This window comes from Mesoplodon mirus (genome assembly GCF_964341445.2).
Source record: "Mesoplodon mirus genome assembly, chromosome: 16".
NCBI classification, from domain to species: domain Eukaryota; kingdom Metazoa; phylum Chordata; class Mammalia; order Artiodactyla; family Ziphiidae; genus Mesoplodon; species Mesoplodon mirus.
In genome coordinates this window covers 39,953,138-39,978,662 of record NC_138992.1, presented here as the reverse complement: position 1 = coordinate 39,978,662, position 25,525 = coordinate 39,953,138, and the positions used below count along the sequence as shown (strand labels likewise).

The 25,525-nt window shown below is 43.3% G+C and overlaps 1 protein-coding gene across 7 annotated transcripts; it reads right to left on the bottom strand.

Annotated features, from left to right (window-relative positions):
* Window positions 1–928: 928 nt before the first annotated feature.
* TP53INP1 (tumor protein p53 inducible nuclear protein 1) lies at window positions 929–24,666 on the bottom strand. 7 transcript variants are annotated; one of them, XR_014291558.1, is made up of 5 exons: window positions 24,389–24,649; window positions 17,575–17,835; window positions 16,628–16,988; window positions 11,741–13,034; window positions 929–1,500 (listed from the first exon to the last, which is right to left on the bottom strand). XR_014291558.1 is itself a non-coding variant. In XM_082600791.1 (5 exons), the coding sequence occupies exons 3-5, from the start codon at window positions 17,684–17,686 to the stop codon at window positions 12,785–12,787; spliced, it is 723 nt and encodes a 240-aa protein (XP_082456917.1). In that variant the 5' UTR covers window positions 17,687–17,835; window positions 21,843–21,914; window positions 24,389–24,649; the 3' UTR covers window positions 9,921–12,784. The 7 variants fall into 7 exon arrangements, 5 of the variants coding, with proteins under 5 accessions (XP_082456917.1, XP_082456919.1, XP_082456916.1 ...); XR_014291559.1 differs by lacking the exon at window positions 929–1,500 and adding an exon at window positions 9,921–11,652; XM_082600791.1 differs by lacking the exon at window positions 929–1,500 and adding an exon at window positions 21,843–21,914 and having other exon boundaries at window positions 9,921–13,034.
* Window positions 24,667–25,525: the final 859 nt, after the last annotated feature.

The following is a 25,525-nucleotide window of genomic DNA, read 5'->3' as shown; positions in this document are numbered from 1 at the left end:
GCTGTGCGCAGGCTTTCTCTAGTTGCAGCGAGGGGGGTCTACTCTTCGTTGCAGTGCGTGGGCTTCTCACTGCGGTGGCTTCTCCTTGTTGAAGCTTCTCTTTGTTGTGGAGCAGGGGCTCTAGGCACAGGCTCTGTAGTTGTGGCTCACGGGCTCTAGAGTGCAAGCTCAGTAATTGTGGCACACAGTCTCTAGAGCGCAGGCTCAGTAGTTGTGGCGCACAGGCTTAGTTGCTCCGTGGCATGTGGGATCCTCCCAGACCAGGGCTTGAACCTGTGTCCCCTGGATTGGCAAGTGGATTCTTAACCACTGTGCCACCAGGGAAGTCTCATCACGTTTGCTTTTTAATAGCAAGGGTATTAACGGAAGTTTTGTTATGTTAGTAGTCCCTCAGGTACTTCTGCAGAACTCTGGGGCTGCAAATTCATTCTCCAGCATGTGTTGCCAAATGCAACATATTTTTGGGTCAGCAAAACTGTTTTTTGTAAGTTGTTCCTTAGTTCCAAGACTTTCTGACTTGCTCTGGATTTCTGGATATTTGTAATTTTTTTTTTCCCAGAAAAACTACTGCCTACTTGTAAAACTCCGGAACTTTTTTTTTTTTTTTTTTTTTTTGCGGTACGCGGGCCTCTCACTGTTGTGGCCTCTCCCATTGCGGGGCACAGGCTCCGGACGCGCAGGCTCAGCAGCCATGGCTCACGGGCCCAGCCGCTCCGCAGCATGTGGGATCTTCCCGGACCGGGGCACGAACCCGTGTCCCCTGCATCGGCAGGCGGACTCTCAACCACTGTGCCACCAGGGAAGCCCAAAACTCAGGAACTTCTAAGTGCAACGTACTAACCAGTTTGACTCCCTTCCTGAGCAGTGCCACTGACACAGTCTGGGCTCATCAGGGAGACAAAGCCAGGGGCTCTTCGTGTCTCCTGCGGCCCAGGCTTGGTTTGAAGCAGGGGACCTTGGCCGGGGCCTCCCAGGGTTTCAGAGATAATAGTGACAGGGTGGGTCCTGGGAGGCTGGTTGAGAAAAAAGCTGTCCAGGGAAGACATCACTTCAGACTCTGTTGCTGTTACTTTAGAGGCTTCGTTTATCATAGACAAAGCCTGGTCAGCTCTTTAACTACTAATCCATTTTTCAGCTTTACAAACTTCTCTAAGGTGAGCTTGTTAGAAATGCAGAATCTCTGGCCTCACCCTAGACCTACTGGATCAGAATCTGCATTCTTAATAAGGTCTCCCAAGTGATTCGCTTGCACATTAAAGTTTGATAGCACTGGGTTAGGGGTCTTGAGGAGAGTAGAGAAGGGGAATTATATAGAGTTGACGAGGGGCACACAACAGGACGGCCCAACAGTGGCACTTGAGCTTGTACCCCTGAGTGTCTCATGGCCCCGATCCCCACAGTTGGGTGATTTCCTCCAGTAGCTCGTAGGCAGCTCAGGCATAGAAACATAGTCCTGCATTCGGATTGACAGGAGGTTGGAGATTAGCAGAGCAGGCATGTCTGAAAGAGAAAAGATTCAGAGTTGAGCATGTGATCATGAGAATGGCCCAAGTGGTGCAGAATGGCGTCAGGGCTGGATAGGAAGGAGGGTGGCCATGAAGAAAGAGGATGACAGCCTGTATATTTCTAATAACTCGAAGCAGGTAACGTGGAGGGGAAAGCTGCATGGCAGAGTAGTGGTCTGAGATTGCTACGTAGGAGCTGTGGAACTGTTGATAGGTCTAGAGAACACTGCCCAATAGAACTTTATGGATGATGGAAATGTTCTATATCTGAGCTGTCTAATACAGTATCCCCTGGCCACATGTGGCTGTTGAGCAGTTGAAATATGACTAGTGTGACTGAGGAACTGAATTTTAAATTTTATTTGATTTTAATTAAAATAGCCACATGTGGCTAGGGGCTACCATACTAGACAGGCCAGGTCTAGATTTGCAGTATTATGGGATCCTAAATTGTAAATTCAGGCAGAAGTTTTTGTTTGAAGTATGAATTTGTATGCTAAAGAAGGATACGTTAGTATTTTATTTTACCTTTTTTTTTGGCCCCGTGGCATGTAGAATCTTACTTCCCCAACCAGGGATCAAATCCACGCCCCCTGCAGTGGAAGGGCAGTCTTAACCACTGGACCGCCAGGGAAGTCCCCGATACTGTAGTGTTTTAAACCTAAAATTAACCCAAAGACACAGAACTCAAGTCATACTACTTCTCCATTGCATATAATCCATGAGCTAAATGAGCCAGATGACTGAGGCAGTACCACTAAAGGAAGAAAGGAGATCAAGAAAGGAGAATGTGGGGCTTCCCTGGTGGCGCAGTGGCTGAGAGTCCGCCTGCCGATGCAGGGGACACGGGTTCGTGCCCCGGTCCGGGAAGATCCCACATGCCGCGCAGTGGCTGGGCCCGTGAGCCATGGCCGCTGAGCCTGTGCGTCTGGAGCCTGTGCTCCACAACAGGAGAGGCCACAACAGTGAGAGGCCCGCGTACCGCAAAAAAAAAAAAAAAAAAAAAAAAAAAAAAAAGAAGGATATGACAGAAAACAGCACAGGGAGCAGTCACACTCTTTTCTGGCTGGCCCCCTGAGACCAAGAAAGAACTTTATGGTGGGTGGGCCGGTGCCTCCCTGTGTCCAGAGCAGCAACGTGAACAAGCAGCCTTCAAGACCCGGACCCCGTGGCTTCCTCCACTCAGCCAACTCGTGTCTGGGATTTCCTCTTCCAAGGAGAGGGTTAGGGCTCTCGACTTCCGGGGAAGGAGGAGAACTGGATTCTAGCCCATGTCAGGAATTCCTGACAGCACAGTCGGCTGACTTCCCTCTACTGACACCAGGGGTTCTCAACCTCAGCTGCCTAAAAATCACACAGGGAGCTGGAAGAACCCAGATTCCCAGGCATCCTCCAAGATTCTGATTCAGTAGGTCTGGAATAGAACCAAGAAACTGAAAAAATTCTGATTTAGTTTTATTTAAGTAGTGTTAAATAGAAAAGGATGTACACAGTGAAAAGTACATCTCTCTCCAACCCTAGCTCCTAGACCCCAGTTCTCTCTAGAGGAAGTTTCACGTCTAGCCTTTGGGAGGTATTAAATAAGTATGTGCGTATATATCTTTTAAGAATTGTGAGGGGACTTGCCTGGTGGCGCAGTGGTTAAGAATCCGCCTGCCAATGCAGGGGACTAGGGTTCGAGCCCTGGTCCGGGAAGATCCCACATGCTGCGGAGCGGCTAGGCCCATGCGCCACAACTACTGAAGCCCGTGCGCCTAGAGCCCGTGCTCCGCAACAAGAGAAGCCACCGCAATGAGAAGCCTGCGCACCCCAATGAAGAGTAGCCCCCGCTCGCTGCAACTAGAGAAAGCCCGCGCACAGCCACAAAGACCCAACACAGCCAAAAAGAAAAAAAAAAAAAAAGAATTGTGAGATATTCATCCATTCGTGTATAACGATGTATAACACATAACTACAGTCTTATACCTAGGCTAAGAAATAGGACAGGGCCAGGGTTTTGGGAGCCCATCCTACACTGGGCCCTGTCAAACACACCTCCTCTGCCCTGCCTGGTAACCACCATCCTAATCTGGGTAGTAATCACTCACTTGCTCTTCATATTTGTGCAGCTATGAATGCTCTCCCAAATGATGTATTGTTAGCTCAGCCTAACTCTTGAATTTCATATTGTTGAAATCATGTTGCAGACATTCTTCTGTGATTTTCTTTTTTCACACATTTTAAGAATCATCCATGCTGATGTGTACGGCTACAGGTTGTTTACTTTCACTGTTATATAGTAGTCTATTGCACGAATGCACCACAATTTATCCAGTCTACCATTGGTGGACATTTGGGTTGTTTCAAGCTTCTGGCTTTGGAAAAAAAATGCTGAAACGAAAGTTCTGGTACATGAGTCCTGATGCACAGAAGCACACATTTCTGTATGGTCTACACCTGGGATGGAATTGCCAGGACACAGGGTATGCATATCAACAGTAGACCATCTACACTTGGTATTGTCAGTGTTGAATTTTTGCCAATCAAATGAATATATAATGGTATTTCATTATGCTTTTAGTTTGCATTCCCATCATAACTAATTAGCATCTTTTCAAATAATTAGTTGGTCATTTGAGTTTCCTCTATTTTGAAGTGCCTGTTCAAGGCTTTTAACCATTTTTCTATTACTTTTTTTTAAACTAAGTTTTATACCTAGTACACTCCGAGAAGAAATTACTTTTATTTATTTAGGCTGCTCCGGGTCTTAGTTGCAGCACGTGGGACCTTTGCTGTGGAATGCGGGCTCTTAGTTGCGGCATACAGGATCTAGTTCCCCCACCAGGGATGGAACACGGGCCCCCTGCATTGGGAGCGTGGAGCCTTACCCACTGGACCACCAGGGAAGTCTTCTATTACATTTTTGAACTTTTTTGTTTTTTACTGTTTTGTCAGATTTCTTTATGTATTCTTTATGTAGTTCTTTGTTGATTATGTGTTGTGAAAATCTTCTCCCACTTTGTGGCTTTTCTCTTCACTCAGTGGAGCATTTCTTATTTTGAAGTAATTTCAGACTTACAGAAAAGTTGCAAAAATAATACGCTTCATCTAACTTCCCCTAATGTTAAAAACATATAATCACAGTACAATTATCATGATCAGGACATAAATGCTAATATCGTATTAAATAAGATTACAACTTTATTTGAATTTCACTTAACGTCCTTTTTCTATTCGAGGACCCCACATTGCATTTAATTGTTGAGTCTACTTAATCCTCTGACAACCTGTGACAGTTCCTCATTCTTTCCTTATTTTTCATGTCCTTGACACTTGAGATGAGTACTGCTCAGGTGTTTTGTAGAATGTCTCTCAATTTGGGTTTGTCTGATGTTTTCTCATGGATCAAGATTAGGTCTTTTTGATAAGACTGCCACAGAAGTGATGTGTCCTTCTCAGTGTATCACATTAAGGGGGTGTTAATGATGTTAATATGTCCTATTACTGGTGATGTTAACCTTGATCACTTGGCTAAGTGTTGTCTCCTGGGTATCTCCACCATTGAGTTACTATTTTTACCTTTGTACAATGATTGATAAATATAATGGGGGAGACACCTTGAGACTATGATGCCACATTTCAAATCTTCAAATCTCTGCCCACAATAATTTGCCTGTGACAGTTATTACTGCGGTGTTTGCCTAAAGATGATTTTGTATTTTGCTTACTCTATTTGTGAACTGGAATTCTTTCATATAGAAGAGTTCACTCTTCTCCCCCATTTATTTATTTTTTATCAATATAGAGTCATGGATACTTATTTCATTCTATGAGTAATAATTATAAATATTTAAAAATTTTTGTTCAAATTGTGCCAGCTTTTCACCATTAGGAGCTGCCTCAGTTGGCTCCTTCATCTTCTTTACATACCCTCATCCTTTTACAAGGATTTATTTTCTGGCTCCCCAAGATCATCTTTAATATTCCTTGTGCAGCCCTGGAATGAATCACTTCTTCAAGGAGCTCTGATTTCTCTTATTGGAGAAAGAGTATAGGAACCAAGTTCTGGGTGCTAGGTGTTATAATAGCTACTCTCAGGGGCCCTCTCAAGGAAGTGTTTGTGTGTGCGTTTGTGTGTGTACATTAGCACACATACACATCTGTGCTTATTTCTATGTTTATCTGTACATCTATTAAAAATTGGTTCACCCTGACACCTTCCATTCCATTTTAACACCATTAAAGCCCATTCTAGTCGTCCCCATTTCCTTAGCAACAGTTTAATGCATTTTCTGTGCTTCATAATAAGTTACCACGAATTTAGTGGCTAAGAACAACACCCATTTATTATTTCAGTTTCTGTAGGTCAGAAGTCTGGCACAGCATATTAGGTTCTCTGCTGCCTTCTCATCTGGAGGCTTGACTGAGGAGGGATCTGTCTCCATGCTCCCTTGGGTTGTTGGCAGATTCATTTCTTTGTGGCTATAGAATTCCTAGCAGCTTGCTTTTTCAAACCCAGCAATGGAAAGAGAGCTTCAAGTCCATGACCTCTAGACTGTCTTGCAAAGGGCTTGCCTGATTGGTCAGTCCCATCCAGGAGACTATTTTCATCTTAAAATCAGCTGATTAGGGACTGTAATTACATCTGCAAAGTCCCTTCACCTTTGCCATATTCTACTGGTTAGAAGCAACCACTGCACTGGTTCAGCCTTCACTGAAGGAAAAGGGATTACAGAAGCTGTGACTCACTAGGGGTCACTTTAGGGTGTGTCTGCCTCATGGGGTGTGTTCAGTCCTAGTATACACAATGACATTATACAAAATGACAATTATTAACTCATACCTCTGTGAGCAACAGATTACTACTAGTTTATTTGTGCACAGTTCTTTTCATCTTACCCTTATAGTACCCAGTCAAAATACTAATTTCCAGTTACTTAATTCTTTTCATCCCAATTCCCTTCAGTGTGGTTAGGTTATCATTTGTAATAGGTCCAGTTGTAATTGGTTCCTATTTGGGGTTCCTCCTTCACCCACACACACGCTGGTTGATTTTCATTTTTTATTTTGGGAGGTGTTGGAAGCATTACTATGGTTCTAAAAGCCAAAGCTATACAAAAGGGATACTCAGAAATATTCCTCCTTCCTCACCCCCATGAACCTGTTCCAATTCCTCTCTTCAGTTTTTTTACCTGCCCTCTGAAGATTTCGTTTCTGGTTTATTCTTCCTGTGTTTTGTACAAATGAGCAGATACATGTGTGTTTTCTTACATCTTCTTTCTTGCATGGAGGGTATTTTACTCTAGATACTCATTTGCACTTTGCTTTTTTACACTTAAGAGCCTCAGAAATCACTCCAAATCAGTTCACAGATCTTCTTTTTTATTATTATTGATGTGCACTGACCTCCATTGTGCAATGAACCACAGTATTTTCAACTATTCTCCTGTGTGTAAACATTTGGTGGTTCCTAATATTTTATATTTTACAGACAGTGACTATTCTTCTGGTCAGTACAGATTCAAACAAAGGAACAGATAATCTTAGGCCATATGTCAAACTGTGAAACCCCGACATACCCATCCCCCACAGGCCACCGTTACTTCTGACTCACCTACGTTAGATTCCATGCAGTCATTGCCCTTGAGATGTGATGGAGCTGCTAATAGATTCCTTTGACATTCCAGCCACCTTGTAAGTGGACCTTTTTAAACACTCTTCTCAGCAACAACCATTCACCTGCCACTCCAGGTTAGGCTCTTTCATTTCAAGCTGCTCCATCCCAAGACAACTTTCATGACCTTATTTTCATCTTTGGAGTGACCCCTCTTCTTCACCCCTGCCCCCAATCTTTTCATCTCAGCTGAGAGTCTCAAGAGATGATAAAAATGTCTTGAAATAATAAGCTATAGTTCTATAATCCATATCTTCCCCAAGGATCCATTAATATAGGAGTTATTCTTTGTGCTTCCTATTCAAGTATTCTGAATGTTTACTGGCCTATTTAAACTACAGTGCCACGGGAATTCCCTGGCTGTCCAGTGGTTAGGACTCGGCGCTTTCACTGTCCTGGCCCAGGCTCAATCCCTAGTCGAGGAACTAAGATCCCACAAGCCGAGTGGTGTGGTGTGGCAAAAACAATCAAACAAACAAAAAACCCAAAAAACACTACAGTGCCACAATAGGGGGTATCAGTGGACCTCAGGGATGTCCATATTGTCCTGAAATGTTTATGTAAGATTGTGTCTGCATTTATCTGGAAGAGGAGCTATTAAGAATTCACCAAGCTTACTTTAAAAAGGCTAAGAACCAGTGTATTAAATTCTACATTTGTTTTTTAATACAGATTGGCTGGAGGGAAAAGGTTCTGGCTGAGGGTCATCCTCAAATTCATGTTCACATAAATGATTATTCATTTTAGATGAAAAATGTTAATATGCTAATTTATGCAAGTTAAAAAAATATTTTAAGTGCTGTACAGCAGGAACTAACACAACATTGTAAATCAAATATACTCCAATAAAAATTAGTTTAAAAAAAGTATTGAAAGTGCATATTAAATAGATCTTTTGGACAAGTAAAACTAAAAAGCAAGTATTTTAAGTAAGTTGTACGTAGTTTTAAGACTAATGACCATAAAGACAAAAATAAGAGAATCTGACAAATGTGAAGTTAAAGCACATTTTATTTACTGACAGATTAAAAACCATAGCTCCAGGTAGTGCAAAATACACCACTGAACCCAATTACAAAGAACTGGTGTTAATACACAATGTTTAAGCAATGCTACACTTATTTTTGGCAAAGTGCTGTATTGTTTAGTCTGTGTATAAAACTGACCATCTATGATCTAATCAGTATAAAAACCTTCTATAAAAACAGAAAAAAATATTTAGACAGTGGCTCAAGAAAACAAGCTGCCATTTGTGCATAGATTGATGTACAGTATATAACCTAATCAAATGTCCCTTTTGAGTTTTCAAGTTGTCGAAAAAGAATTGTGTCCAGAAACACATCAAGAAGGCACATAGTACAACCTACAAATACTCTTCAGTCTCTAGAACTGATGCCCTGCCCTTGAAAAGCAAATGTGTTCACAATTTTACTTGAGAAAAAAACAAACAACAACAACAAAAAACCAAAGCCACTTAAAAAACACACACACAATTACTGATTAAGGTTCCAAACCTCTGGAGGAAAACACAACCAAAAAGCAAGCAAAACCACTCATACACAGCAAGCCTGGAAACACACACATCCAACCTCCCCGAGTACTGGTTTGGTTTTTAGAAGCCCTCCTAGAAAACAAATACTAAAACTTCAGGCAAATACTGAGCAAAATTGGGCATTTAACAATGACACAATTTAAAAAAATGTTTTAAGGAAAATTCTCAATGACGCACAAAAGAATATCCACTTAAGCTGCCTTCCTTGGAATAGTAACTTCTCCTCCCACATAAAGGATACTGTTGCAAATAGGAAAAGATATCCTTATCTGTATGCTTTCCAGGACCTCTTTCTCCACCCCAAATCACTGTAAATTGGTGTCACATTTCAAGTGAAATTGGTACATGGCAAGGCTGACACCACTATATGTTTTCTAAATAAAGCATTTTATATAAAACTTTAAGCATTAAGTAGATAAGGATGCCATTTATAATAATCAACAGGGCCGACGGCAGTGAACCTATCCATGATAGTAGCCCAACTTTTTAAAGAATTTAACCAGTATGTATGGGACTTATAAACTAACAACATAATGTTAAGGTAACATTACAAACATATGCTACTATCTCCAGTACAAGGAGCAGTCTCTTAACTGACTCTAAAAACAAAAACGAGTATTTGGAAACTCTTGAACTTTCTCCACTAAGCTATTTAAATTTAAATGTCTATTTCTAGTTGGAGTCCTTCATGTTTTTTGTTTGTTTGTTTCCAACTCAAAGAAAATGAGAATAAGAAAGATACCCTTCTTTGCTCCCTTTTCTTAAAGAGTATATAAGACAATATATTCCCTTGAGGAGGAAGAGAAATAGCAAAGACACCCAGATTCAAGGAAGACATAGAGATTACAAACCAGTGTACTACGCAGATCTGAGAAGTAAAAACATTAGGCAATGCTGAATGGCCCTCTCAGGTTTTAAGTAAACTGTCATCTCACTAGAATCAAAGTACTGATACAACATGGAAGGTATGTAAACAGGAAGAGTTTGCATGGGAACTGAAAACATGCACAGGAAATGAATGTTAAAAAAGCTCCCTGGAACAGTAAGTAAAAAATCCAATCACTTTGCACCTGCTGCAAAAAATTCCCCACCCACCCAAACATATATTATAAATTGCCACAGAAGATAAATAACGGGTGGTTAATCTTCAACTTATGGTGCAGTACATAATCAAACTAACTGCAGAAGAAAAAGTAATAAACATAGGACATACATTATAAAATGTTTTATTAACAAAAAACACAAACTTTGAGAAACATGGTGCATTATAAAAACTAAGAAACTCATTCATGAAACACTGCTGTGTGCACCACATATTCCAGACTTTTTCCAAGTAACATTCTATATTATCAGTTTAGAACAGAGCGCACTAAATTCAAAGGGGTCTTATTTCTCACTGCTTAAATTTTTAAGGAATATGCACTAAAGCACATTGTAAACCACTAATATGTACAATAGCAAAAATCATAAACTTATAATAAGCTGCATTTCAGCCATGTTTCAAAGAATACTTAACAGTCAACATCACTCTCCGTTATTATTGGTCTTAACGTCTCGCACATAGTAGATCCCTAACAAACATCTAATGACCAAGAACTTCAACTGCATTATATAACCACTTTCCTTAATGCTTACATGTGCCAATTTTAGACAGAAACCTTAGATACTGATACAGAAACGACAGTATGATATCACGGATGGTGTGCGGTAACCCTTACACTGAAAAAACATCGCAAAGACTGAAATCATTTGTTTTCCAGGTACGAAGCATAAAAAACTTGGCCCAAATAAGGCAAACAAAAAGTCAGTAACTGATAGAGATGTATATGTATTTAAGGTATTAGGAAATCTGAAAAAATAATAGTAAAAAAAGACCATTGCAGTTTTATATACACGTCTGTTCATGCTGCCAAACAAATTCTCATGGCTGAACTTCTTTAACTCATGAGGTACTAACAACTTGCATTTAATATATGAAAAAAAGAGACCCCCATGTATTCAGAGGCTTACATCTATGCTCAGGTTAGCAACATACGGCCCTTTTAACAGTCATGGTAGAAAACATACACACCTTCATGAAAAACTCTACCGTATCTCCCAACTCTGGTAAACACAAATAGTAACAAAATAACTTCTAGCTCAGTTTGACAAAAGTTTACAGACTTGGCCTCTTATTAGAAGACAAATAAATAAAGGGGTAGCTGAGATGGAAGGGGACTAAGGAGAGAAGGGGGATCTAGACTCTTGTTCTAAAGAGACATTCCTGGCCCTTCAGCACAGCCAGTGGACGAACAACCTACCACCACCACCTAACTAAGCTATTTGAACCTCTGCTGACTCCACATACCCCAGTCTAGTCAGAAAAGAGCACAGCTCTTGGCTTTAAAAAAGTCTCCCATGGTTCCCTGCATCCAACTGCTACAGGGTTACTGAAGAATATACTGATACTTCATATAACTATATGCTGCTTTTGCCCTTGACAACACTGTATAGCCGTGTACTTATTTAATTAGGGTTGCAGAGGAGATGGAAAAATAAGCTATTTGATTATGAAGGTGATAGTACTGCTCTATGTAGAATGTGCTTTGGATTGTAAATACGTTTAACTTAATTTCAGAGGAAGCTGGTGACAGTGCAGATGGCTCAGCGAAACCCAGTACAGCCGCTAAACAATAAAGTGAGAGGCTGGAGGTAAGGAAATCCATTTCCTCTGCGACAAGTGAACTGGCCTCTGTGTGAACGGAGCCCCGCCCCGGCCTCATCAGCATCGCCTCTGAGGAGCAGCTGTGGCAGCGGAGTTGCCACAGCCCCACCCCCATCACCAGACTCGGCAGAGAGGCCCCTGGAATTTCACGCAAGGATCAGTTCTCGGCAGTCCCACTTCAAGTCAGTATACAGTCCTCCCAGCAACTGTGAGGGCGGTACGCACCACTGCTCCCCCACTGGTGGAGGAAACAGAGGCCAAAGTGGTTAAAGGTTTTGCCCGAAGCCCGAGTTAAAACAAAAATATGAAAACTCAAGGAAGCCAACCTGTCACCCTTCATTTAGATGCTATGAAGAGATGTCACCAGGGATCCCCTTCACTCTTGCTTGCCACTCGGCAGGACAGTCTCCGTGGCAGAGGATCTATCACTGCATCAGAAATATAAAGCCTCTCTCTTCCCTTCGGCACATATAAATAGGAAGTCACTCAAGTGCCAGGGCAAGTACTTCTGAATTTGCAGCTGATGTGAGGTGGCGAGTAGGCAGAGCTGGCAGGAAAGAATCCAAACAAACAGCAGACCCATGGTTTAGTTATGGACACACATGTTTTCAAATGTAATTTCACAGGTCTAATTTAATCCCTCTGCATGTGAGACGACTGCTGTTGTCCCACGATGCCTGTAATGTCTGTACCATGTCACACAGTCACATCGGAATTACTGAATGTACTGTTCGCTAACACTTAATGTACCTGAATTCCAAAACGAACTGTATGGCTAATCTGGGAAATAAAAAACCCATACACACAGAAATATATCAAGTTTTCTTCCAAAAGAAAGTTCAGCCATAATTCCATTATATCTGTGGCAACCACATCACTTGCTAATGCTCATGTTAGTGTGTAAAAATGTATTCGCTATATACAGAAAAGATTATCAAGTACTGGTCAATAAAGTGTACGGCTGACCCTGAGAATAAATTTCTGCTTACTCAAAAGATTGATTAATACCAAATAAAATGAAATTGAAAGATGCCTATTCTCATACTTGGGAAGAAATCTCTTTAAATTGCTAACTTGTGTACACTGTAATAGACTTAAAGACATTCCCAAACACTAAACACTGTAATTGTATTGATATGTTTCCAAAAATATTCTGAAAAAATTTACAAAAAAGTAAATGTTAAGAGCAAGGCATTACGTGATACACAGCATGTAAATCTGGTCTTCAAGATAGTGTCTAAACATACCGATAAAACTGTGTGATTGGTCATCAGTTGTCTGTAAAGAGACAGCATATTCATCGTCCATACACACACATGCACACACATATGCACAAACCAAGAGAAACCAACCAAACACACTTGAAATTCTTAGTAATTGTACTGACGTGGGCAGGGCTGATGGACAGCCCAGCCATTGTGCTTGATTTGCCGAGAGTGGCAATCCCTGGTAAGATTTTGGCGACGAAGGCTATTTCTGTTCAGAGACTGTCTTTCACTGTGTTCTTTTATCCACTGGGAAGGGCGAAAGCTCTTGGGTTGCTCCAGAAAAGCTGTATGAGCAGCGAGAGCTGCAACATAGCAATGAATGTGCTGCCCCATTTCATTCTGAGCTTCCACTCTGAAACAGAAAAAAATGGGGGTGTATTAAGTAACAGAGTATGTTATTAATGAGACTGAAAAAGCTACCTGGTAATTCAATTTGCGATACTGATTTGTTTATGGTTGAATGAGAGCCTAGTGTCTCATGGCTGACAGACAAGTTTATATTTTGTGACCACACTGACTGATAATGGTAGAAAGGAGAAGCCAACTTCCAATCGAAATAGGCCATAGAATCCACAGGTGGTTAATTAAGTGGGCTGTATTTTTTAAAAAATGCTTTACACTTTGAGTGAATTTCAGTTATACACCAAACACATTTATATAAGCTTCCTAGGAGGGGAACTAACATGTGTTTTAATTCTCACTACAACCTTAAAAGGAAACTACTTTAACTCCCAGATTTTACTGATCAGAAAACTCAGGCTCGGAGAGGTTAAGGTCACAATTACTAACTGACTCAACCAATATTCCAACATAGGTCACACTCCAAAGACCATGGTTATGAGGCAGGGTTGACACTGATGCCCTGCGCCAATAGCACCTTCACAGGTGTTTTCCGTCTATAAGTAAAACGTTCTAGGAAACAAGCTTTAGATCTGTATTTACTAGAAACATGCATAAGGAAATTCTACTCATGTAAAATTCTCAGTAAGAAGCTACCTGCTTATTACAGAAAACAATTCTAAGTTTTAAATTTATATCACAACAGGGCACATTTTGTAATGGCATTTGCATAGCAATGTTATAAAAACCCTTAGGGAGAACACAATCTTAAAATATGGCTACAAACCATATAATTATTACATGTTTTCTATATTAAAAGCTAATCAATAGATCTAAACTATATTTACACATAAGGAAGAACTTCAAGATTTTTAAGGGTTATTTTACACAGGAAAGGCAGTTATATATTCTGCCTATAACCACTAGAGGAAAACACAATGATCTTTTAATATATTGTTTTTGTTAAATGGTAGAATTAAAGCAGGTCACATTAAGAAACTAATAGAGAGCAGTTAAAATAAAGACAGCGGTTTTTAAAAGGTGGGTGCCTTGAGTCCGTCGCCTCCCTGCTCAGACTGATACACATATCACACAGTCTCAAAGGGAATATACTTACTCTGTGCCAGTGAGTCTTATAAGCAGCTTTTCCTGGCCCTACAAATGTTAAATGGTGAACTATTAAATCACTAGTAAGGTTTAAAATGCTATTTAATTTTACTATTAGTATGTGGTCAACTTTTCTTTATTATAACTGGTTTACTATGGGTCATTAAAGGCACATGTATTACTTAATTCAAGATTATGATAGCACATAAACCTTCACAAACAATATTTATAAAGGCTAAAATGCAATAAAGTATATACTCTGAAGCCCATCTTTAATTATGAAGCACCTTACTTTTATGTGCTTTATGGTAATCTCTTCAAGGATAGACAGGATGGAAACAATCTAACTTTTGAAAGATACATGATTTATTTCTTGCTCAGAAAATACAAATATTTACTACAGAGCCATCCTCCTAATTTTGGTGACATCTTATTTCTATCTTGATGTAGTGGGCCTTTCTTATAAGAATTTCAAATCCAAATATAAAGATGTTTAAAATTTTTTAATTATTATAAAACTATAAACATTTGCAGTACTTTCTTATGTTCAAAAAGAATTCATATAAAATTGTGTTCATTTGATCCTTTATTTAACTACCCTATGTGTTATATCAAAACATATAACAAGATACAGTAACAAACAAGATATAAAAAAATGAACATTCTCACTGCATCAAAACTGCAAACACATAACCAGATGCAGTGCAAGGTCCTGAACTGGATGCTGGTTTGGACAAACTAGATGAAATATTCTGGACTCTAGCAGGCAAATCTGAGAATGGTTTGTGTAGTTCATGTAGTAAATTTTACTGGAAAAAAAAGGTAGAGATCATTGCCTAAGGAAGCAGATTATAAAACAGTACATCCAGCTTGATGCCATTTAGGTTAAAATGGTGTATGTACCCCTGCATGAGCACATTCAGAAAGAACAATCTGGAAGGATATGACCTAGAGTCTTAACGGTATTCATCTCTTGGTAGTGAGAACGTCATTTAAAAATTTTTTGCATTTTCTAATCTTCTGAGGTGCATATGTACTGCTTCAATAATAAGCTGTCTACAAAGCTGCTGAATACATATATGTATACACACACAATTAAAAAAAATACTGAAACGTAAATATACAAATGTTACTAATTTAAAGGGGATATTAATCACGCTAAATTCTCAAGTGGAATTCCTCAAAGATGAGACCAAAATCAGGGTGGAAAGAATTTCTAAGAAGTGAAGAAATTAATTTGCATCAACTGTAAAGCAATTAAATCAATACCGCCTCCAAAAAATTATATTTTAAACTTTTGTTGGAATGCCTGAAACACTAACCTCTTGATAAATTTATAGTGTGGAATAAAGTGCCAGTTAACGTAACATGTCCCATCAAAGATCTTACCCAGTATAAAGCCTGGGTAACTATATAAGCAAATTGTTTTTCAGTTTGGTACAAGTGTATGTTTAGCCTCATTCAAGATCATCTACAATATTGAGACTTGAGAGTGCAGCAAACTCTGGTAAAGTTAACAAATTAATGAGCTGTCTGGGCTTTGTTTATATTTGGCAAACAGGAAATAGAAGATATATACAATGGTCTAGTTAGTAGAGTTGGAGCCTGGACAATCCAAAAAGAGGCCTTTTGGATGACAGCACGAACCACAGTTCACCTGTTCCCTTGACAGGTACTAAGGGAACTAAATCAGTACCAGCATCCTGCAAATACTTTATTACCATAGGAAACCTTCCACTAACATGCATCACGAACTAGCTGGACTTTGAGCTAATTAACATGGCCATGGGTTTTATTTTAGTGGGCGGGAGCGATATTGAGTATAGTCTCTGAATAAAGGCCACAGACTGTGAGTTTGTTTTGGAACATATCACTGAGCAGGCACCCTCCCTAAACCTTTCCAGGCCCTCAACCTATCTGCCATTCGAGCAGAGCCTTTCAGACCACTTGGGACACCCATATAACAGCCAAACATTGTTTGGGTATGAAATCTTTCCTCTGTAAGGCAGATAACAACTCTCTGAGCAAAATGTTTTGGTAAATCTGCCATTTTACTTCATGCTTAAGATTCCTCAGGTTTTAAGGTTAAGCGCCATTTGATGTGACCTAGTTAGGACTACTTGGAAGATCATAAGAGATTTATTTTAAGATATACTATTCTTGTCGAATTTGATGCCCCAAATAATCCAGTCTATAAAGTGCCAGAGTTATATTCTAAGATACTCAGCAGAAATGCCAGTCTTTTCTTTCCATTCAGTAGCATGATTTTATAAATGAGACAGCTCTCCATTACGTAACTGGGGCCATGCTATAACTCACATTTTTGAAAATCTAAAATGAATAAGTTTTTTCATACCATCAACCACCTTGTGCACTAGGCATATACTTTCATGAATCTCTATAAGATTACTTTGCATCTTCTAAAAACTCAGCTTTGAACTGTAGTAGAAATAAATAAAATGCATACTAAACAGACTGTCTGTGGAGAGAGCAACGTACCTGGGACTGCTTGGGTTATGAAATTCCTCAGTCCCACAGTGGGCCTCACCGAGGCTGGGGCAGGGGTTATGCACCGCATAGACAGACATGCTGGGGTGTTCGATGAGAAGGTTTTCCATAGGACTGGTTTCCACCTTGATAGTGGTTAATCCACCTGCAGTAAAACACGGGGGAGGGGTGATAAACCAGCTCTCCTCCATCGGACAGGACTCAAACTGGAGGAAGCAGGAATCACTTGTATCACTTAAGCACTCAAGAGACGCAGGTAAACAGGAAAAGACTGAAGGGTGCTCGGTAGGTGACTCTTCACTGATGTCTTCTTCTTCCTCGTCTTCTGCTGCTGAGAAACCAGTGCAAGTGTCTAGATCGTAGTCCACACACGTCGTTGAAGTCCCATGGGATAGGAGTATCACATTGATACCACATCAGAGCACAGAAAAAGAAGAGATGATGCTGTTAGCTGATGCTCAACTCACATTCCTCCTTTTACTTAGGTCAGAAACAAAACCATTCATATTCACTCATAATGACTATAATTTCTCAGCGCCTAGTAGGTGTGTGCGTATGTGTGTGTTGGGGGTGTGTGTATCACTGTACGGGATGGATTATGTTGGTTTTTCAGGAACAGTTTTTAAGACTGTTTCTATTCTGCTGAGTAAACACATAATGCGCCAAATGGGTTACTGCTTGTCTAGTATGAGGATTTTCTATTAAAGTGCCTCTGATTTGATCAGGGTGTAAGAGCTGCAAAACTGCAAAGTCTGACATCAAACAATTTCCCTGACTGATCATCTGGCACAGAACGCTTCCTGCAATTTTTTTAGACAAATTCTTGTTTATTTACTTTTAAGGCTTAAAAACCTTCAGTTACTGGTTTACTTATGCAAAAACTAGATGCAAGAGTTTCCACTTTTGCTGTGATGATTAACGGCTAAGAATACCCTTACCTATGAAGTCAACAAGAATCCATTCATCATCTTCTTTCTCACTAAATTCTGGTTCTTGGTTGGAAGAAGTATTGACTTCACCCACAAACATTTTATTCAGTCTCTGAAACATTGTTAAGGCAAGATTGAGACTTTGGCTGGATGTCTTTATAGCTGAGATTTCAAAAACCTGTCTTCTGTCAGCCTGATGGCACTGACAGGGGATTAAAGTGCACAAGTTGCTTATTCAACTTAGGCGAGAAGCAAGAAGAGTCATCATTCCTAAAATAAAACAGAAAAAGAAGGTTATTTCAAATCAGCACGTTTATGTAATATGTGTACGTGGTTTTAAAACACACACACATATCCCCACCCTTAGAAAAAAGCACATGCCTTAGCCTACAGCTATGGCTCTTCCCTTCTTTCAAACACAAGATATGCAATATCTCTTTTTTACAAATATTATGAATCGAGTACTCAAATACAACCTGTAAATATCTCAAAATGTGCAACAGAAGGGGTTGGTTTTTTTTCACATCTGTGCTTTCATAATAAGGGATAAATTTGAACAACGTATGTCAACTGAAATACTACTTTTCTGTAAGTAGAGCAAAGACTAGGTATTCATGGTCAACTGGCCAGAAGCTGCCAAATGAAGCCAGCAATAGAGGCCAGTGAGTGACCACTACCACGCCAGGCCCTCACCTTTCCCTGGCACCTTTTCTCCGTTCTGTTCTTGTATATGATCGTTAAGCACACCTAATTACATTTAAAATCTGCAAGTACTTTGACCTTCAAAACAATTCCTACAGCTGGCATGGAGAAAGTCACACTGTAGAAAACTCAGGTGAACAGCAACCAGAACTGGAAACGACCACTGTGCCTGGGTTCAAATGCTGGCTCTGTGGCTTGTGCCCTAAGCGTAAGGAAGTCACACTATTTCAGGAGGCAGTGGTTCTACCTCATGGAGTTCTCAGTGAGGAACTCCAGCCTCATCTGATCTTATTCCAGAGTTCCAGATTTAAATATCCATTTCTGCCTGCCTACCTGATGGGCATATCAAACCCGCAAAATAGCAAAGAGATCTTTTTTTTTTTTTTTTTTTTTTTTGGTACGCAGGCCTCTCACTGTGGTGGCCTCTCCCGCTGCGGAGCACAGGCTCCGGACGTGCAGGCTCAGCGGCCATGGCCCACGGGCCCAGCCACTCTACGGCATGTGGGATTCTCCCGGACCGGGGCACGAACCCGTGTCCCCTGCATCGGCAGGCGGACTCTCAACCGCTGCGCCACCAGGGAAGCCCACAAAGAGATCTTTTAATTGTCTCCTACAAACATACTCAGGCACACTTGCCCTTCGCCCTCTACTCAGGAAGGAGAGGCGGCAGCATCTAGCAGTTATTCAGGCCCAAAGCCTAGCCCGCAGCCTCGACTCCTGTTGATCCTAACCCCCGCACCCCACCCCTCATCCAAACTCCCAGCAAGTCCTGTTGACTCTAGCTGCACACTTGGCTCGAATCCACCTACTCCTCGCCACCACTCTCACCCTGGTTGAAGCCAGCTGGTGTCTCTCCAGACTCTGACAATCACCACTCCTAGACAGTCTCCCAGATCCTACTCTTGTCAAGTGAGATAGTGCTGGCAACCTACTTAGCAAGGCACTTGGTACAAAATTCTCAGTCAATGTCAACTATTAGTCACAGATATTTGCTGAGCACCTATTACGGGTCAGGCCGAGTGCTCAGTGCAGTGGAGGCAGCGGTGGACAAGGCCCTCCCATGGCAAGTGCAACAACCCGGCGTGATGAGTGCCACGTGAGGAGAAGTACCAGGTGCTCCTCAGATCCACACGGGCAGAGGTCAGGCAAGGACACCTGAAATCAATGACTTCAATCGTGAACGGCTGAGAAGCTCAAGAACGGAGGAAGGAGGAGAAAGAACACTGAACATGTGCAGATGAGTGAGAATGTGGCGCCTTCTGCGTGGCTCAAGATCCAGGCGGACGGTCGTGAGAGCGGGCTCGGGGGCTAAGCGGGGACCAGATCCTGCAGGACCTTGTAAGCCAGAAGTGAAGGGGAGGGGAAAGTCAAGGATGCCCCAGGTCTTTGGCCTGACCAACTGGGGAGATGGTGGGATAGTTCAGTGGAAGAGGAACCGTGTGGAGGTACAGGCTGTGCACTCTGGACACATGGAATTGTGGAAATCTGCAAATCCCACACCGGGGATGTCTGGAAGGCAGCTGAGTACAGGACTCTGCAGTCCAAGAGCGTGGTGTCTGCTGGGGGCACAGATTTGGGAGTTATCAACACAAAGGGGATGACAGGAACCATAAGAGTGGGTGAGACCACCCAGGGAGTGTCAGTCTTGAATCCCTAACTTCAGCCTCTTGACATTTCACTTTCAAGACAATCTTTAGCTGTAAGTGTAGTTCGACTCTGTAGCTGATGAGGCTCCTGGTTCAGTTCTTTATGTGCACACTGCAGGCTACTGCCCATGTGCAGTGCTACAAATGTGTGCTCAAATAAACGGCATTGGAATACTTCTGTGGTCACAATCTGTCATCCACAGCCATTCATTATGAAAAGCGGGTAAACAGGAAGTATCACTTGCATAACCAGTCTTCCTGAAACGCTTCTGGAAAGCAACATGGCCAGAAGTCTGGAGCTCTAGTACGAGAACACAAAGTCAGCTTTATGTTCCATGTAAGAGAATTTAGAAGAAAAGTGGGCTGTGTAATTGGCCTGACATATCCCAAAAGATGACCTATCCCATATGTAAACAGCTGATGAGCTGATGTGTAAATAAAGGTTTTGAGCATATATGCTAGGAGGGAAAAAAGATATTTGCAAAATCTTTTCCCCATTTCTCTTAAATTATCGAGGCAGGTATTGGCCCCAACTACAATTCTGTGTCTGCTGACCCGGTTAGGAGAATAATGCCAATTCTCCAGAGTACAGGGCTGGACTCAGCCCCTGCACCAGTGAGAGCTGCTGGGTGGGGAGGGAGCACCCCACAGGAAAACCTTGCTCGTCTTGAATGAGCCCTTACCCCCCAAATGTGATGCCACATGAGGTAAGTCACTGGGGCCCAGGCCACTTAAGTAGCAGCTGCAAGGCAGAAAACATGCTGGGGCCACTGTGGTTGGGCAGCTGCAAGTTCCCAACTGCAAACTGCACCCTCTGGCTGCAGCTCCAAAACCATAACATGGAAGCCAGGTTTTGCCTGGAACACACGCAGCTCTGCCACAGGAAAGGTGTCTCTGGAGGAGCTTTCCATGGGATGGCACAAGTCAATCTTCTTTCGGTTTCCTGAAGTGAGGTTGGTCTAACTTTGCAAAGTTCCTTTGGCCCTGCTTTCTATAGCTGTCACAAAGCACCAGTAGCTGTTGGAGAGACCCCAATACACTAAAATTGTCCAGTGAGGTGGCTGCCAGGAACATTAGGTGAATGAACATTTGAAATGTGACTAGTGTGACTGAGAAACTAAATTTTTAATCTTATTTAATTTGGGATATATTAGGTTAAATAAAATATATAAATAAAATTAATTTCACCTATTTCTTTGCCCCTTTTTAATGTGGCTACTTAAACATTTAAACATGCATATATATTTTCATTGGACAATACTGTTTTAGAAAAATCTTTCTAATGTCTTGATGGCCTATCCTCACAATGACCCAGAGACTGTCCCTACCAAGGCACTGCTACTCTTGACCTTGGCTCCCACCCAGGAATGGAGGCTCTCCATGGGGCTGGTTCTATGTGGAGCTAAAAGGCAAAGCAGAACTTCAGACTTCCTCCTCACCACATACCACTGACTTCTTCATATTCACAACTCTAGGACAATGATAAAAGTAAAGTGAAAAATTCCAGAGAAAGCAAGTGTCCTAAGAGGACACATTTACAAACACAGCTCTGCGATTTAGGAAGGAGGGAGAGGAATGAAGGCTAGGTTAGGCGGCGTTGCTGTTCTCTGGGGCACCTGCAAGCCTGGCTGTCTCACCCCAGTGGAGAAAAGAGACAAAGTGTCTGGTCCCCAGCATTTCAAGAAGGCAGCTTTGTCCCTCTTCTGCTTGGCTCAAAATACCTCCATTCCCTCCCTTTTAAAAAATGTCTTTTTCATTATAAAATGAACCAAACCACATTTAGAAAGTTTGGAAAGTAAATAAGGAAACTAGTTATTATTCCATGCTTTGTTGCAATCATTGTTAACATATTGTACATTTTCTTCTACAGTTTCTTTTTATCACAGTTGTAGGCTAATGCATGTGCAATTTTGTATCCCGCTTTATTACCTAACATTTTATCATCAATGTTTTCTTTTTTTTTTATCATCAATGTTTTCATATTTCCTGAGTAGAAGTACTCTGTGGGCAGAGAAAGATGGCTGAGTTTAATACTTACGGGGTACAGCATTCTAGTTTGAGAACTCAGAAAAGGAGTTACTAGTCTGAAAGAGCTTGTTCGTGTGATTTATTTTCTCAGTTTTGAGACAAGCAACCAACCTAGAGGCCGCACGGCTTTGTTTGGAATCTTGATTCTGCTCCCCGGAACTTGTGTGTACTTAGGATATATAGTAACTTCTCGGTGCCTCAGTTTTCTCAGGGTAGTGCCACTGTGAGGATTAAGTATGTATCGCTTAAAAGCAGGCACACAGCAGGCACCATGTAAATATTAACCACAAGTTCACTTCAAACCAGTTGTATGACTGAGCAAGTCACTTAGCATCCTTGGGTCTGAGTGTCTTTATCGACAAAATGTTTATATAATAATTAGAGCTACAATGTACTGAATGCTCATTATACGTGACAGACTTGAGGTACTTATTTGTCCCATTTGACTAATAAGGAAACTGAGGCTCAGAAATTAAGTAACTTGCTCAAAAGCGACAGAGCTGGTCAGGGCTGGGGCCGGCATTAGAGTGTGTGTCTGGTCCCAGGGGCCTTGCTCCCCCCTGCCCTCCGCCCCCCCACCCCCACCCCTCCAGCACAGGATCTCTCACGCTCCTTCCAGCCTCAACTCTGGCTCTACGAACTTCAGAGAACAGCACTTTGCTGTTGGTTTTGGCCGCCAGTAGGCGGCTCCAAAACAACATTTTAAATTAAAAAAAAAACAACAAAAAAACTCTGATGATTTAACTTCTAACTATGTGTACAGTTGTGGCTTCTTGACAGTTTTGAAATATCAAGTGGCTAAATTAACACATCGTCATCAAAAAAGCAGCCTCAAAATGATCGTTCTCTCACTAGCTTATAAAAATAAACATGCTGATTCGAGTGATTCTAAATAAATTTTAAACTGCATTAAAACCAAGCCAAGAAAGTTGTCCTTGCTTGGTCCACTCTACCCAGCCTATTCAACTGGCTACTAGGGGGTTATTCTCCCCAGGATCCACCAGGTTGGCTCTGAAGGCTGAATGACAGTGGACAAAGACAGCAGTAAGTGGTAATTCATAGCCTGTTAACCTTAAATTTTGAACGTGGGACCATTCCAAGAGAACTATGAGCAAGCGATGGAGCATGCACAAAAAAGAACAAAAGACAGGATGGAAAAACAAACGAGACCTTAGTCATAGAAATTAGTAAGGTCCTGGTTCCAGGCAGGAGCCTTTGAAAATTATGCTGCCAGTTCAGGATTACAGAGGCTGTGACTTAAAAGCAAAAGCTTCCTAATGCTTTTCACATCTGCAATGAAATATATATTTCAATTACCAAACAAGTGATTTCAAGATCTTGGGGCACCTCATTATTACCTCTGTTCAATGATCCCATGGGTCACCTTCCACTCCCCTTTCCCAAAACTACTTTGTATTCAGAAAAGGTTCTTTTCCGAATGATGGAAGGGGGGAGGGGAGCTCTTCCTAAATCTACTCTAAATTGGAATTAACATAGAAGATAATGAGCAGGTATAATTAGGAAATACAATAAAAACAAGGAATCCCTAAGTAAAATTCATCTGCAACCTTTTGAAGAGAAATACCAATTCCCTTTAACTGTCTGTGTGGTCTTGAGTAAATTACTCAATCTCTCTGGGCCCTCAGGTTTCCTATGCGTAATACAGCCTACTTCAGCGGGTTACTGTGGGAATCAATTTGAGATAACGCACGTAAAGTCCTCACATAGTATATGGCACATGAGAAGCACCCCATCAGCGCGAGTGATCAAAACGATGAGGGTTTTAATTGTGATGGGCAGGGAAACTGCTCTTTCCACACGTGCAACCTCAAATAGTGATGCGGAAGATCAAGCAGGGTCAAGGAACATGCAACGGACAGGCGGACACTCGGCGGGCGCCGGTCGCCGGGTAACTGAGCCGCTGCGCTGCCGAGCGCGACCCTGCGCTGGGAGGGCTGCGGGAGGAGCAGCGGCGGCGCCGCGGGCCTCGGGGGGATGCGTCCCGGGGCGGCGGCCGCGCTCGCTCCTCAGGAGCCGGGGGCTCCGACGCCGAGTCCCGAGCGGGCAGCTCCAGTCCAACGGCGAAGGGCAGGAGGAGGAGTGGAGGGGAGTGAGGAGGCGGAGGAGAGAGAGGAGGAGGTCCCGCCGCAGCCAAGAAAACAGGCCACGCTCGGGGGAGGGGGCAGAAACCGAACACCCAACCGCCGCCCCTCGCCGGGGCTTGGCCGGCCCGTGTCCGGGCGCCGCCTCCGCCCGCACCCCGGGACCAACGAGGGTCCGCCGAGCGGGTGGGCGGCCGGCCCGCGGCGGCGAGCGGAGGCAGCGGAGGCCGGGACCGCACTGACCGCGGCTCGCGGGCCGGCCCGAGGGCAGGGCGCGCGGGTCGGGCAACGCTGCGGGGCGGCCGGGCGCGAGCGGCCCTGGACGCCGGCCCCGCCCGCACTTACGTGGGCCCGACCGGCAGCCGGACGGGCGTTGAAGGCAGCGGGCGTCCGGCTCGGCGGGGACCGGCGGGAACCGGTGCGCTGGCGGCGCAGGGCGGCTGAGGTAGCTGCGGCTCCCGGACGGCGGGCGCAGGTCTCGGGGCGCGGGGCCGGTCCAGCCCTCCTGTGGCCGCGCCACTGGCCGCCGCCGCCGCCGGCCCGTCTCGTTCCTTTTGTTGTTGTGCAGCTTCGGAACAGCTGATCGGTCGCTGCGACCGCCCGTCGGGCCCGCCCGCCGGGCAGCCCCACCCCGCCCCGGGGCCGCGCCAGGCCCGGCCCACCAATCGGCGGCGCGGGGGCCCCGGGGCCGCCCTGCTAGAGGTTGTCACTAACGCACGTGACCTGGCGCCGAGCCGGGCGACGCTCTCGAGTTAGAAACAAGCCCGGGCAACAAAGCCCGGGCGCCGAGGGGATAGAAGAGGGGCGAGCGGAAGGGGTGGGTAGAGGGGGTGGTGGTGGGGAGCTGGTACCGGGGCGCCTGGGAGAGAGGAGAGGAGGGGCTGGGGGCGAACAGAAATGGGAACCCGCTGGAGTGTGAGGACGAACTGGAACTGGAAGGGGAGAGGAAGAGCCCCGGCCCCAGCTATCCCTTTGGCCACGTGAGGGGCCGAGCGTTTGGGGCGTAAAGGGACACAAAGTGTTTTCTGCTCTGAGAGGAAAATTAAGGGCATTGAGGAGGGTGATGGAGGCCAAAGACTGTGATGCAGGCCCACTTAACTTCTTGGTCTTCTTAGGATAGAAAGTCTGGGCTCCAGATACAGGATGCTGCCCACCCAACCTCCTTTTTAAGACCAGGAGCCAGGCCCCACCTCGCTGTGGTAACAGACACTGGGAGCTGACTGAACTCGCCTACAAGCTCAGGATTCTACCCACAGGCCAGCAAGGCAGAAGAGGCCATCAGACCAGACCTGAAGGCAAAGACGTCAGGAGCCTGGAGGCCCTTTGCTCCAGAAGACGAGGAGCATCCTGGAGGAAGAAGAGTTCGCAGAGTGGCTGCATCCAGGCTCTCCTGTGACCTAGGGATCCCATGACCTCTATTCTGCTGTTTACGCAGTACAAACTGTGGGCATTCACACGACGCCTATCTGCTCACCGGTTTGT